The 15037-nt window shown below is 39.5% G+C and overlaps 1 protein-coding gene across 1 annotated transcript in view; it reads right to left on the bottom strand.

Moving 5' to 3' along the window:
• Nucleotides 1-15037, bottom strand: part of Pappa (pappalysin 1) — a 229112-nt gene that overhangs the window by 146431 nt on the left and 67644 nt on the right. The window contains exons 6-7 of the mRNA XM_021200408.2: nt 10545-10666; nt 1953-2451 (exon numbers count right to left, since the gene is read on the bottom strand). Coding sequence (XP_021056067.1) covers nt 1953-2451; nt 10545-10666 — 621 coding nt within the window. The remainder of the gene's footprint in view (nt 1-1952; nt 2452-10544; nt 10667-15037) is intronic.

Raw genomic sequence — 15037 nt, 5'->3', positions numbered from 1 at the left:
GTGAGGAATGGATAAGACAGGGTTATGGAATATTTTCATGGAAAGACAATGCATTTAAGTTTTAAGTATGTTCTCAAATACAAACCAAGTGTTCTCTTTGAGTTCCTAAACAGATGTTCTTCATCTCCCACTCAATGAATGGGCAAGGTTTTGCCTGAGATGTGCACAATAACTGCTGGCATTTAAAAGGAAGTGCTGGTAAAGTGTTTGAAAGTGGTCCTGTCAGTCTCTTCAAAAGATTAAAAATTTCCTTCCAGAATTTGGTTTCCATTAATGATGAGCTTAGTAAATATTTTCGAGTACAGAGTAGAAATCGTGTCTTGGTATCATCTTAGAACCGAATAGAGAGTCACACAAAACTGTTAGAAGTCATGCAGGTCACAATTTTCATCAGAGGAGAAATGAGCACTCAAAGAAGGTGACCAATTATCTAATCTTAATAAGTGGGTGGACTCAGGCTAAATGTAAAGCATCTGTCTTCCGAGCTTCTTTCCAGGATTCAAAATGTTCCAACCAGCATTTCTTGCACATAGGAAGCGTTACATAAGGTTTGTTGGTTGACTGCACAGAGTCTTCTCATTCAAATTAGGCGGTTAGATTTCTACCACTCTTTTCTTAAGACCAAAATAGAAGCTAGAGCAAATCTTTTGACGGAACGTAAGTTGGACCCACTGACTTGGGCTTACATTCCAATCTCCTTCTCACTGCTCTCCAAACAAGTGACCTCATGTCTGAATGCCTCTTTTCCCCTTCTTTGCAAATTGATAATGACTGTAGGCCTGTGGTTGTGGAGTGCATGAGATGAATGAGTGACCCTGCCTTTATTATAGCCCTCTGCTGGGTGGACAGGATGCTATGGTTTGGATCTTAAATGTCACAGGAGAGTTCATTTATCAGCTCTTTAGCTCCCATTGAAGTGAAGCGCAGAGGTGGCTGCCTTTGGGAGGTGATTGGATCATAAAGGTCTTGATATTACAAGAAGAATAATATATTCATGGGTTCATAAACCTACTGATCTCTGGAGAATGGACCCTATGATAAAATGAAACTCTCTCATCACTTTCAGAACTGCATAAATCAAACATCTCTGTCCTACTATTTGCACCCTACAATGATGTACTATCCTGGTTGTAGCAATGGCGAGTAGGAAAATGTCCACGTGACAATGATGGTTTTTTTTTTTTTTGTCACAACAGAAAACTAATAAACACACACAGACAGACACAATACTAGTGACTTCACTGCAGGCATTTTTCTTTTTTTTTTAAAGACACATATCATGAGGATGTAAAGAAAATGGCAGAAAAGGGCTTAAAAACTAAATGTCCAAGACAAGCAGCATAGTGAATATCTCTTCACTTACAAAAGCTTCTGTGGATCCCTACAGTCGTAAGGTCTTCAGTGACCAAAGACGTTTGGAACTCATTTCTACCTCAGGAAATACAGCAAGCAGAAAGATTGTGACTAGAGGTATTCAGTGTCTAGGAATGTTTTCATGCGGTTATGCAGGCATGTGCCCAAGTCCCTATGAAGCCGCTGCTTCACCCAACATTTTCATGGAGTGGAGAAACAATCAGAATTCATAAATCTCCTTCAAGTTTATATAAATGTAAATCATGAGCAAAGTTCTAGTCTATCAGAAAAGTAATCTTCATTCGTAATAAAGGACTTATTGTTAATCCCACCCACTCTCCCTTGTTTGCTGTTGAAAATACCAAGGTTTGGAGAGATAAATGAATATCACAGAAGACTGTTCTCATCTCTGACCCTTTTGACTTCATCCATGGCCCTTCCTATTATATCAACGCTGCCTTATTAATATGAATTCTACACTCAGCACTTATTCTAGAAGTAAGTTTGATGGAGGTGAACTTTCTCTTTTTAGGTCAAGACCTTCTGACTTTCCACAGCCCATTCATTTTATCAGCTCCTGAGAGGGAGAATGCACTTACGTGTCCATGAATCTTCTGTTGAGGTGGAGTAATGAGGCAACATCTTCCGGCAGAGGTGGGTCTCGAAGCACTTTATACTGCAGAGGTTTACACTGCAGGCAGAGTGGACTGTCTACAGGGGAGGTCAGCATGGCTGCATCGATTTCCAGGTGCTCGTCAAGCGTATAGATTTGGATGCCATACACCTCCTCACCCACATCCCGGAGTCTGATGGTAAGTGGGATGTCACAGAAAACATTTTGAGGACCCAAAGAGATATTCTTTCCGCTGACAGTCAAGAGTTTGATGTCATTGACAGCTCCACTAGAGTCCCAGTCACTGGAGACAAAGGTTACCCAGATGGTCAGAGACTCGGGGACCAACGGGTAGCGGAATTCCAGCTCGAGGTGGCAGCCTTGTGGCTCAGGGCAGGCTGGAGGAACTGTGTATGGGTTGACAGCTGAATTTGGACTCCAGGTTCGGACACTGGATTTACAGGGCTGTTCAACATCTGGGTGACCTATAGCAAACAGAGATGCAAATGAGTTCTTGCTACATTCTGGTTTTCAGAGTTTCCCACAGACCCAGAAAAAGACATGTCTGATGAGAACTTAGGGATAAAGGAGTAACTCTTAGTGTCGTGGAAATCTGCTGTATGTAAAGTACTCAGCAAATCCCCAACCCCACAAAACAGATCTCAGATGAGTCACCCAACATTTGAAGTGAAGATCATGTGTCTTACTACTAAGAAAACGCTGAAACTTTCCTTTTAAAGTTTCCATTGAGAGGTTTTGGTGCTGTATATAGAAAGAAAGATGTATTTTTCTGAGCACTCTGTGTCCCGTGAGCTTGTTTGATTTTTGAATAGATTCATTTTCTAAATGATGTAATTAAGGTTCAAAAAACATCGAATTAATTGAACAAAGGTTTATACCACAAAGTCCCTGCTAGATGCAGGAATCATTAAAATTAGAGTTCCAGCAGTATCATTGATATTGGTACAACCTGCTTAGACTTAACAGACACACCAGAAAATAACCAGCAGAGGATGAGAGCAGAGAGAGCATACGTGTCTTATCCAGAGATCCAGGGAGGAGCCTAAACCAAATGACAGAGCTACAAGTCAGACTTGGTGCCCTTTTATCTCTACTCCTCCATTTCCCTCCATGAGATCATTCCATACCACTGTGCTTCTCTGAGTTATGTCTCCTTTCACTCGGGGGCAGGGGAGTGGGAAAAGAAAAATTTGATGTTGTTACTTTTCCTCAGAAAAAGGATGCATCTTCCCTGCTGATCTCAGCCTGAAGCGGTTTATAAATTCTTCACCGGTGAGGTCACCCATACAGAGAACCCTTTTTTTGTACTGCTGAGAAAAGTGATCACAAGTCGGGGGAGTCCAGTGAGAGACAGGGATCATTGGTGAGGAGAAGATAAGAGAAGTTATAGTAGTAGTCATATCATTTGCTGCTTCAGTATCACTGGATAGTAGTGTCTGTTTAGGGAATGAGTATGTTAGATACTCCTCAATAGAGGAAGAAAAGCCACCTTAGTCTTATAACACTTTACGGTATATTACAATGTAACAGGACTACAATAACATAAGCATTAAATATACTGTTGTGTGTGTACATATGTGTATGGGGGCTGTTATTGCAGTGGAGGTTGTTAACGCCCTCTATATTCTTATCTTCTCTCATAGACAGACAATCAGTATGCTACAAAGTTGAGATGACAAATGGAAAAGAAATAGAGAACAAATGGAAACATGGAAAATACACAAGGAACATTTTCATTAATAACAGCTGACCAAGACAATATAATCACCGCTACAAGATTTCCTCCACTAGATCTTGGTTAGATTCACCAACTACTAATAGAAAATGCTTGCTAGAAGTCACTCTTGGTTTAAGGAAAAAGGACAATATTTCTGCAACTAACTTAAGTCTTCTTATCTACTCTGCAATACCCTGTATTTCTGACTCTCAACTTTGAATAGTGAAGACCCACGAATCTCTTTTGAATCCAGTATCTATTATCTAAAACAGTTTACAGGATATTAAGAACATTCTTTAGTCAGTAATTAACTCAAATGTTCATATTCAAAGTCTTGTAAGACTAAATATTTCTGTCTCTATTTTACAGCTCTGTTTCGCTCAATGCTGAGAACCTTTGGTCAATACAGCATCTGGTATGTAGAGATTATGGCTAGTAAGTATTTGTTCAGTATTTGCTCATCAACCAACAATATGGGAATTTATACATTTATAAAAAGAAGATGGGAGTTTATAGCCTGCTATCCAGTGGTTGGTGCCAGGTGAACATTCAACCCCCCTCCAAGTGCTTTCCCTGGAATTGGCAAGGGATAACGCAATCTTTCTCCCATCCTTGGAGAAAATGACTATCAGTTGGGGAAGCCACAGGAGAACAAAGATGACAAATCTGTTTGACTCATCATTCCTTTCTGTTTTCTTGTTAATCAACAGAGTGACCAAATGCTTTCCAAAGGATAAGGTGGGTCTGATCATTATGCTAAAATAGGCGCACAGGAGTAGCAATATTATCAAGGCTTCTACGTATCTGGTTATTACAGACAGATTCTTTTTTTTTTTTTTGGTTTTTCGAGACAGGGTTTCTCTGTGTAGCCCTGGCTGTCCTGGAACTCACTCTGTAGAAGAGGCTGTCCTGGAACTCAGAAATTCACCTGCCTCTGCCGCCCAAGTGCTGGGATTAAAGGCGTGCGCCACCACGCCCAGCGGCGACAGATTCTTAAATAGAAAAAGAACCGTAAGTTTCACAAAACCCACTAGTAATAATACCAGGTTTCCTACATTTACCAGTCTTTTTATATAGACAACGCACCAAACAAATTTCATGCCTCAGATCTCTGTACGCTGGCAGCAAGCAAACTCATTTTATAGAAAAGAAAGCTCCAGGTAGCTGAGCAAACCTCTTATAGTTAGGAGAATATCACTGGCTATTGTTGGTCCAAGCAGTGTACCAGGCTTTGAAGCAATTATAGCTGAACTAAAGTCCCAACTATCCAGCTTCAGCTATGTTACCAACTTCAATGTTACCTACTTCATAACATAGTTTTAAAATGCAAATGAAATAGGATCTTTAATAAATGGTCACAAATATATCAGTACCGTCATGAAAAGAAATGAGGGACTAGGAAAGAAAGTCTTTGGGGGAGGAGGCATTTCAAGTGTAGACAATGGTTGCGAAAGAATGTGAGTTAAGAAGGCTTACAGTTTCACAGAAAGAAAGTAGTAAGGGCTGCTAAACAGAACCCACATTAGGAGGTGTTTTGTATGACACATTAAAGGACTTGTATTTTGCACTCAGATAGATGAAGACCTCGTGGTAAATTTTAAACAAGAGAGTGACATAACAATTGTCTTTTAAAAGAAACCACTGTTTAGAGAAGTAGATACTATCTATTCATCAATCATCCATCTTTGTCTATTTATCCTTCCATCTGTTCATCCATCCAGCTACCAATCCATTATCTATTAACCCATCCATCCGTCTATCTGTTCCTCCTTCCCACTACTCTTTCTCTTCCCATTCATCCACCCACCCACCCATGCAACTACCCATTCATCAATATGTGTATCTATATAATGAAGTAATAATCTCAGAGTCCTGGGTCCTGTATTAGGCTAGTTCCTGGGGAGGAAAATTTCTGTTGTGCTCTCTGTTCATAGTGCTTCTATTCTGCAATGTAGAGTACACATCTACGGTTTGGACAAAATGTGCATCAGAGATTATGAGTTAAATTCCTTAAAGAGGGTCAGAAATAGACACATTTGTGAAACTGATTAGATATATGGTGGTAAGATCCAGAGAAAGGCTGAGAAAAAGAAACAAAGAGTGAAAAGACAGGAGTGAAGGAGATGAGGGAGTGAGGGAGAAAAAAGGGAAGGGAAAAAGCGATAAGTGAAAGGAGAGGTACAAAGTCCTGTTAGTTCATTATTAATACATATCCTTTTGCAGATATGATTACTACATGAAAAAGCTCATGCTTATATAAGCAGCCCACCAGGAATAAGGTCACAAACATGTACCGAAATATATTCATATACACGTCTGCTAATCCAAATTTATATTTATGAAAATGTATATAGAGATTAATTGTATGTCTAAGTATATGTAGATGTTGATATGAACACAGACATGGTGCCGAGATTTTTTTTTTTTTAAGATAGAAGCTTCAGTACACTTGAAATATTCTAGGGAGAATAATGGAGCAAACATTCATACAAACAGGAAAGACTGAAAACAGGTGGCACCATGTGCCAGTCTCTCATGCAAAGCCCAACATCTGCATACGTGATGTTAAGTGGGACTTCCATTAGTCAGATTCAGCCATCTAGTTCTTGGTTTATACCTTAAAAAAATGTGCATGGTAAATACGTTAAGTACTTTAGAAAATATGTACCTGTGAAATGTAGATTTTTCTCTAAACATAAGAGTGCAACTGTTTTCTGCATACAGAAGTGTTTCTTTTGGTTTTTGTTTGTTTTCACCCACTGTGGATTAAAGTTAATAGAGTGCAGTAGATAGCCAACATATATTTAAAAATGAAAATCTTAGTTCATACTCATATGGAGTTATAGTTTGGTTGTTCATTCTGTGGGTAAGATAGCATCTTAGCAGAACTTTAAGATCTTCAAAGGCACAGGGTTGGCAGCGACAGGGTGAGAAACACTGCTTTTAATTCTGCCCTGCACTTTTTTTCTCAACCTTACAGATATGTCTGGCATTGCTCATGAATTTGGGAGTTTTCTGTTAGTTTAGGAAGTCCCCAAATTTAAACACACAAAGATAAATAGGTTGGAAATGAGTTGTGAAATAAATTTTAGAGTTTGGCTCATGGAAAAGTTTATTTCTTCAAGAATACTAAAGGAGTCTGAGCCAAATGGATCATAGCATGTGTAACAGGATGCCCTAAGAACGGGGTGGCGCCTCTTCCTGGCAGGAATATAGTAAATGCATACAGGAGGTTGCAGGTAGTCCTTAGCAGCTGGAATCAGCTCAGATATTCAGGGGCCTCCACGCTTATACTAGAATATCAAGTGTGCACTACTCTTTAAGAGAGAGAAACAGACTTCACTGACTGACACATTTGGTTTAAATGAAAGTGTATAGTGACGTCTGGAAATTATGATGCTCAAACAAGTAGCATGGTGACCAAGGTGATTTTGGCCAAGGGGAACACTTACTGATTCTACCTCCCACATATCTACCTCCCACATATCTCACAACTTTGATTTTTCTCCCTTATCACTGCCTTGCCCATTATCCTGGCACCAGATCATTTTTGATTACCTGAATTTTAGCAACAAGCAAAAGCTGCTCCCTTCACTCCAGGACTTTCATCCTTTAAGTTATTCACTATAGAGCTGCTAGAGCAGTCTTTAGAACCTGCACATCTTACGATTCCACATGCTCATAAATCATTGACTTGAGACAGGGGGTGGTGGAGATGAGGTAAGGGATGTGGAGCAGTCAAAGGGTGTATGGGGGGTGGCAGGGAGTGGAGTATAGAGTGTAAAAAATAAATTAATTGAAAAGAATGAACTTTTTCTTCTTTTCTTTTCATCTTTTTTTCTTTTTCTCTTTTCTTTTTTATTAGATATTTCTTCGTTTACATTTCAAATTCATTTACATTTATATCCCCAAAGCTACCTATACCCTTCCCCTGCCCTGCTCCCCAACCCACCCACTCCTGCTTCCTGGCCTTGGCATTCCCCTGTAATGGGGCATATGATCTTCACAAGACCAAGGGCCTCTCCTCCCATTGATGGCCAACTAGGCCATTCTCTGCTACATATGCAACTAGAGACACAGTTCGGGGGGGGGGGCTACTGGTTAGTTCATATTGTTGTTCCTCCTATAGGGTTGCAGACCCCTTTAGTGAACTTTTTGTTTACATATAATATAGTACTTATTAGAGGCAAAAGCATAATTGCATACTGATGATATGAATTTGCTCATCTTATTGTATACAGAGAAGTAAATCTTGGCTGAATATTTACTATTACAAGATTAGAGTATCTTCAATGGTTTTGCAGAGTTGATTGATATTTGACTTTAAAATCAACATTGCCAAGAATACTGCTTTGCACAAAATAGTATGTTGAAATGGCAGAAGTATGTTTAAAACCATTTCAAAAATTGCTGGAAATTCTGATTTAAGTCATAACCAAGGCTCAGTTAATTTTTTAAAAATGAAATTTAAATCAGCAATGCCAACATCACAAAAATTAAATATTATAAAAAATACAACCATGATTATCAACTTGATGCCACCTGAGACATGATAATAGGGAAATATTAAAGTGCTTGCTTTCTGTAATTACATCACTAGTTTTATACCTAAGCAAAACCACTTTGAGTGAAGAATGAAAAGATTGCACTTTGTAACATTCAATAGTCTTGAATCTAAGGCATTTGAAAGAATCATCCATTAGCAGTAATGGTGCTAGGGCATGAAGTATGTAAAGTAAAGCTGTGTTCAGAGAAGTTGCCTAATTAAACATGGGATGGTGTTGCCCAAGGTGATTCAGACTCATTACATGTTTCTGCATTTTGTGGGTTGCAAATTCCAAAATCTATTACTTTTGTAAAATTTTATGCCACCATATATGAAGTTTCAACACACAATTTATGATGGGATGATCTTCTCTGACCTAAGCACATGGCATCTTCTCCTTGCTTCCAGTGGTAATCCACCTGGCCTTATGTGGGCACTATCTGCCTCACCCGTTCAGTACCTGTCTCCCTCACCATGCTGCTCATGCTCTGAATCCATGTAAATGCACACGGCCTTATCAGGGGCTTTCTGTTTGTGTGGATTATATTTACTCGTAGATAGGCAGTAGTATGTCTACAAATGGGAGCACTGTAAAGCTACAGTATGTATAGTGTGCATTCCGTTTAACTGTCAGAGGGCTAACAACATTTTATGCTCTGTAGCCCTGGAAAGCCCCATTGTGTTTTCAGGAGAGAATGGAAAAGAAACAGTGAACGATGTCATAATAACATTAAGACTAATTTTGACTATGAGGACACTCTGGACCACAACCTTGGAAACTTCCCCTCTTTAAGTATTAAAATCATTTTAGTGCTCAAAAGTGTTTTGTGACATTTAATGAGAAGCCCAATTCTGTGGTCCTGGATGAAGCAGCTTCTTTTCTACTAGGTCTTTAGTCCTCTACTTTGATCAGCTTTGTAACTGTCCAGCTACTTTTCTCACTCCTGGTGAATAGCCAGCATACTCTTGCCTAGGTACCTAAGACTGTGCCCACACATACTCCTCATGGCATATAGAGAGGGAGACAAGTATACTCTATGCCAGTATGCAAAGTGTTCTCAGTCATCAGAGAAACATAGTGGGTTCTATTTGGGAAATTGTGTCTCTAGATTCAGAAATAGCTTTCTACAGGAGTGGGATATGCCACAGAGAGGAAGTTCATTGAGGAGTTTCCTTTGTGGAGGAGGGGAGCACGATGACCTCAGGTGTCCCTTCCAAGTCTGACAGCCTGGGAGTTTATGAGACTGAATGAAGGGCTTCTCCTAGACAGCCCTCTTACTTTATGTTACAGAGAGATTATTTAGTGTTCCCACATCCAAATCTCATTTTTATTTTAAGCTAGTTTAGAAAATAAATCACAGGACCATCATTTTTTCAACTTCACTTTCTTCTCTGATCCTTTTCCTTTGCTTTAGTCTATCTTTGGCTTTTCCTTTTTAACCATCTTTCTAAAAATATAGAGGGTAGAGAAAGAGTTCCCACTATTTCTCTTAAAGGGGGTGGGTCCTACTTGCTCTGATAACCTGATGTCATGTTGTCTTACCCTATGACTATGGATAACACTATCTGATCCGTCTGAACCTTTGTGGGCCTATGTTGGGAAAGGGTCAATGTGCAAATGTTTCAAGGCAGGAAAAGGAAAGTGTTATATGTAAAGGAAGTCACAGTTCTCTGCCAGTCTGGCTTTAGGGCTAAATGACAAAGTGCAACAGTCAGGCTTTGGCAGAAGTCATTGCTTCTGTTTTTGTAGGACACAGGAGTTGTTTTCTATATGAAATGGGGATGCTATGAGGAAATTCAGTCATTGGATTTCTGAGACTCCTGAGAATGTCATCTGTACATGACAAGATCTAATAGTGGGTGAAGATTAGAAGAGTGGCAAGCAACAAAAAAGGCTACTTGGGAAAATTAAAGAGTTGTGACACATACAAGAATGACCCATGTGGCCTTGGTCATAACTGAAGAAGAATCAAAAATGATTGATGCTTTTTAGTCCCCCAATACATGTGTTCACTCCAATATGACCTGGCTTACCCACAGGGAGCTGGAGTCTCTGAGTTCTATGAACACTTCCATATAGCATGTACTTTTGACCCTTATTTAATATTTTGGTGACCATTTCATCAGACGTAACAGGAGAATAGCATACATAAAATAGTGCATGTGCTAAAATATACTTGCTAAATTAATGAGTGCTTGAATAATAGTGTTAAAGATCATTAAAAAGAGTAACAGTCCATATACATTAAAGTTGTTTTCTGTATAGCACATGTGTCAGTATGCATCTGACTTACCTTCTGCTTCCCGAGGACTCCAGTGTCCTGATGGCCCACAGGGCATGGGGGACGAGGCATTGAAAGCATATTGCACCAGGATTCTCCCTTCTAGGCAAAGGTCACAAGCTGATCCCAATTCTCTAGGAGGCCAAGGAAAGAGTGGAAATACACTGACTTAGGACAATTGAGTGAGCAAATGATGGGACTGGGACAAAAGCAATGGGACAGAGGACACAGTTGGTCTTTATTGCTTTATCTCCATGCATATGCCATGACTAGGAAAATGACTATAAGGGAAATATCTTCTATTGCCCAGGAATTTTGTTTGTTTGCTTTTGGTTTTGCTTTTGTTTTTTATTGCAGGCTGTCCTGATGTTGCACACACTCCTTTGATTAATGTAGCCCAAAACCAACTGGTCAAACCCCCTACCCCACCTGCAGTAATTTTAATTGCACCTGGTATAAAAAGCTTCACTGGGAATCTTTTGTGTGGTCACAAGAGCATACTTTGCCTCATTTTGTCCTCAGGAATGACTCCTTTAAAATATTTTCCAGGTACCCACTATGTTCAAGACCTCAGTCTGCATCATAGCAACCAAACATGAAGAAGGTGTGGTTCCTTCACCAGAAAATGAGTGGGCTGGATGAGACGATGCCTAAGAAATCTTCCAGCCCTGACATTCTGGGGATGAGTGACTCACTTGCAATTTAATAGTCAGAAGCAGTTTCTTTACTATGCCATCTAACTCATCTTAACAGCTTTCCAGGGGATGAGCCAATCTCTCAATGGGACCAGTCCAAAAAATGGAATATTATGGTGGCTTCCCCAAATGTCTGGTATATCTGGATTCAATCTCTCCCTGGCTACAACTGTGTCTGGGTTCCTACTGTGTTCTCCAAATTTGGCATCTGTAGGAGGCAGTTGTGGAGAAGGCAGAGGAATGAATATTCTGTATTCTCATGGACCAAAACATCTGCAGATCTGAGTGGTATTTGCTGAGACTTTTGGCAATGGAATTTCTAGATGATGTTAAGGTCTCAACCAACCAACCAACCAACCAACCAACCAACCAACCAACCAACCAACCAACCAAGTGTTTCTCAAAATATAGCAGCCCCAGTGATTGCTCTTCAATTATTCCTAGAGGAATCTGTGTGATTTGGTGACCTAAGAGCTAAAATGACACATTCAGATTTCAAATTGTAGGATTTCCCCAAACAAGGACATTCTGTGATTTTAGGGTTATAGTTTAAGGAAGTATATATGTGAGCTTTAAGGTGTGCTGGCATTCTCAGGCAGGGGTCAGGGAATCATTAAAAGCCCTATTATACGTAGGTCATGTTCCTGCTTAAACTTTTACAGTGTTTCCAACCTCCAAGGACCCTAACTCTCCTCATTATACTAGCCTTCTCTCTCTCTCTACCACATTGGGTCTTATTACCCCATGTTCACTGCTATTGCCTGCCTGATGTTTCTCATCCTGCTAGGTTCACCTTAATTATATTTTTGTGTATTAATATGTTTATATATAAATGTGTTCCTTTCATAAATTATGAGGCACCTGAGAACAAGATCCATAACCTAGACTTTCCCATCTGTCTTAGGGTTCAGCACATAACTCAAGTGTTTTCTAGTATGTGCAGCTTAAATTGATAGATGAGTAAATGAGTTGATGAACAAATATTACTCATACAGACATATAATAGCCATGGCTAAATTAAGCAAAACCTTTAAACATCAGAGTGTGTGCACTCTCAACCCAGTGGATGAACTGTGAAAACAGACATCAGGCAAGCACATTAACCCTTGGTGGAAGAGTAAAACATTAAACATTCCATGGTTAATCTAAATTGAATAGTGGGTAGTTATTCTACAGTATCTATAATTATGAAATTTTATAGGAAACACATTTACTATAAAATTATGTAGAATATTCTTATTCAAGTTTAACCCATACTGTTATCTTGGTGCTATTCAGGTAGGCTTCAGTAAAAAAAAAAATCATCAGAATTTGTGAATTGATTGTAGAAAAGGGCTATCTTATTTATACCAATATACTTACAGTAAAGGGAATGAGGAAAGTAGAGAAGAAGGAAAAGAGAGAGAGAGAGTTGGGGAAATTTTTCAGCATCTTAATTAGGATGGAAGCTTACAGTGTCAGCTTCCATGCACAGCAGCTCTGAGTCACAGGACTGATAATAAAATGGTGACATCATGAATGCCCGTGGATAGATTCAAGAACTGGGCTGACCTACACAGCTACTGACTTTCTCTATTTCCCTTAGGCATACCTTTCACTTCTCTGATCTCATAACAAGAGTCTGGTTGTCAAGAAGTACTGTGATAAGTGAATCACCATGCAGCTGGCAGCAAGTATGATGGATGGTGTCCTGTACATCCAGGGAATGCTGGCATGCTATACATCCAGGGGATGCTGGCATCCTATACATCCAGGGGATGCTGGTATCCTGTACATCCAGGGGATGCTTGTGTTCGTGACTCACTCTGGCATTTATTTGATTTTCATGGACTCCTGCACACAAGCACACACACACACACACACACACACACACACACACACACACACACACTCATATACCTGGAGAATGCTAATATTGGGAGAGTTCATCTTTCTTCCACAGTTTATCTAAGTTGAAGCTCAAAATTTTAGATATATGCTATTGAATGAGAAGCCTATCAGCCACAAGTGACTACTTAAGTTTAAAATAATTAATATAAAATATATTTTAAAATTCTGAACCTTGGTTACATCAGTTATAATTTCAAATACTCCATGGTCACTATTTTGGTGAATGTGGCTACTGTGTTAGAGAGTGGATGCTATCTTGGTGAATGTGGATAAGCAACGTTCTTAGTAACAAATAAAGTCTTTCTGAACTGTGCTTCAAGAAGCCATCCTAAATAAAAAGGAGTTAGCTTCTCTCCTTTACAACTAGACTGGTACTAGTATGTCTCACTTTTGTAGAAAAAAAGTTCCTCATTATTATACATGTTGGGAGACATGGAGGAGAAATTCTGCATGAGACAGGCTAAGCCTTTTTGACTTACAGATCAGAAAACTGAAGCTAAAGAGGGAGAGAGAATGATGCATCTGCAAGGACTTTAGACCATGGTCCCATAGTTCCTAGTTCACTAGGCTTTCCAGTATATGATAGCCAATTGGTCCCATACTAAAACCAGCCAATCAACGCATTTGCAAGACTAGGGGTGGCCTCCAATTATTTATTCAGTTGCCCCTTTGTGAGGACACAGGCTGTGGGGAAATCGGAATATGTTTTCTTAAGGGAACCCCTTGTAGTCTCCTACACCACAGATGTGAGAACAGCAGGAGGACATGAACATGGCCAGGGGTGAAATGCTGGCATTGATGGATGGTGTGGAAAACACCCAAGATTTTTCAAGGGAAGGGGATTTTCAAGTAACCAAACAGTTCTGGAAAACCTCACACAAGGTAGAAGCTAACATTCCTTGAGTGTAGAATATGTGTGCTTAGTCTATTGTGGATGTCATTTGTTGACTTCCCCACATAAAAGAGACAATGTGGGCAAGTTACCACCTTTTTATGGAGGAGGACTCATAGAATCAGAAAAGTTAGACCTCTTGCCTAAAGTCTCATCTACTGGGAGCAATGAAACAAGGGAGGGTGGTGGCAGAGTGTGCGTGTGACCAGACATCAAAGCTTATATGCCTCATACTAAATCAATTTGCAGTGCTATAAACTCCCTGCTTATGGGAGCAAGATGCACAAAGGACAGGGTACCATTCCTTTACAGCAATTTATTAATACTTATGGACTAACTTCCTTTAGCTTGTGGTCTGCATAGCTGCTAACCTTAATTACATGTTTCAAAAATGTCAGTTTGAATTTAGCATGTGATAACTCTATTAGTTAATATTACCCTAAACAGAATAGCTATTGTATACGCCTCAAGTACTAACTGACTATGGGTTATTAAAAACATATTGATTAAAGCCATGAGTACTATGTAATAGAGACATATCTCATTACACAACAATTAACCCTTTAATAGGTTTCCAACAATCAGATGGATTTTATTTAATGGACAATAACTGCTTTATGAGATATAAATTGAATACATACACAGGAAGCTTCATTTACAAAACTTCCATTTTTTAAGTAGAATCAAGGCCAAAGCTTGACCAAACGTCTGAAACTTCTCATCACTTCAGAGAAAATAAATAAATTTACAGGCTGCTGCAAAGCTTGCAACAAAGTGTCACGTGAGCATTTCCTAACCCAGCTCCAAAATCTGCAAGTGCAGCTGGGGCCAGAAAGAGGGAGTTCCTACAGGAGCCTGGGGAGTTCACTTCCTTGCTAGCAGAGCAAACCCTCCCCTGGATGCAAAACGAAGGTTCCAGATTCAGGGACTGATAGTCTGTAGACATTTAGAGACCCAGTTTGATGCGGTATCACTGTATAATATGGTTTTAATTTTGGAAAATTTTACCACAGAGATCTTAATTTTGA

Source organism: Mus pahari, chromosome 6 (genome assembly GCF_900095145.1).
Source record: "Mus pahari chromosome 6, PAHARI_EIJ_v1.1, whole genome shotgun sequence".
Taxonomy (NCBI): Eukaryota; Metazoa; Chordata; class Mammalia; order Rodentia; family Muridae; genus Mus; species Mus pahari.
Note: the sequence above shows the minus strand (reverse complement) of the source record. Positions and strands in the feature narration are given on the sequence as shown.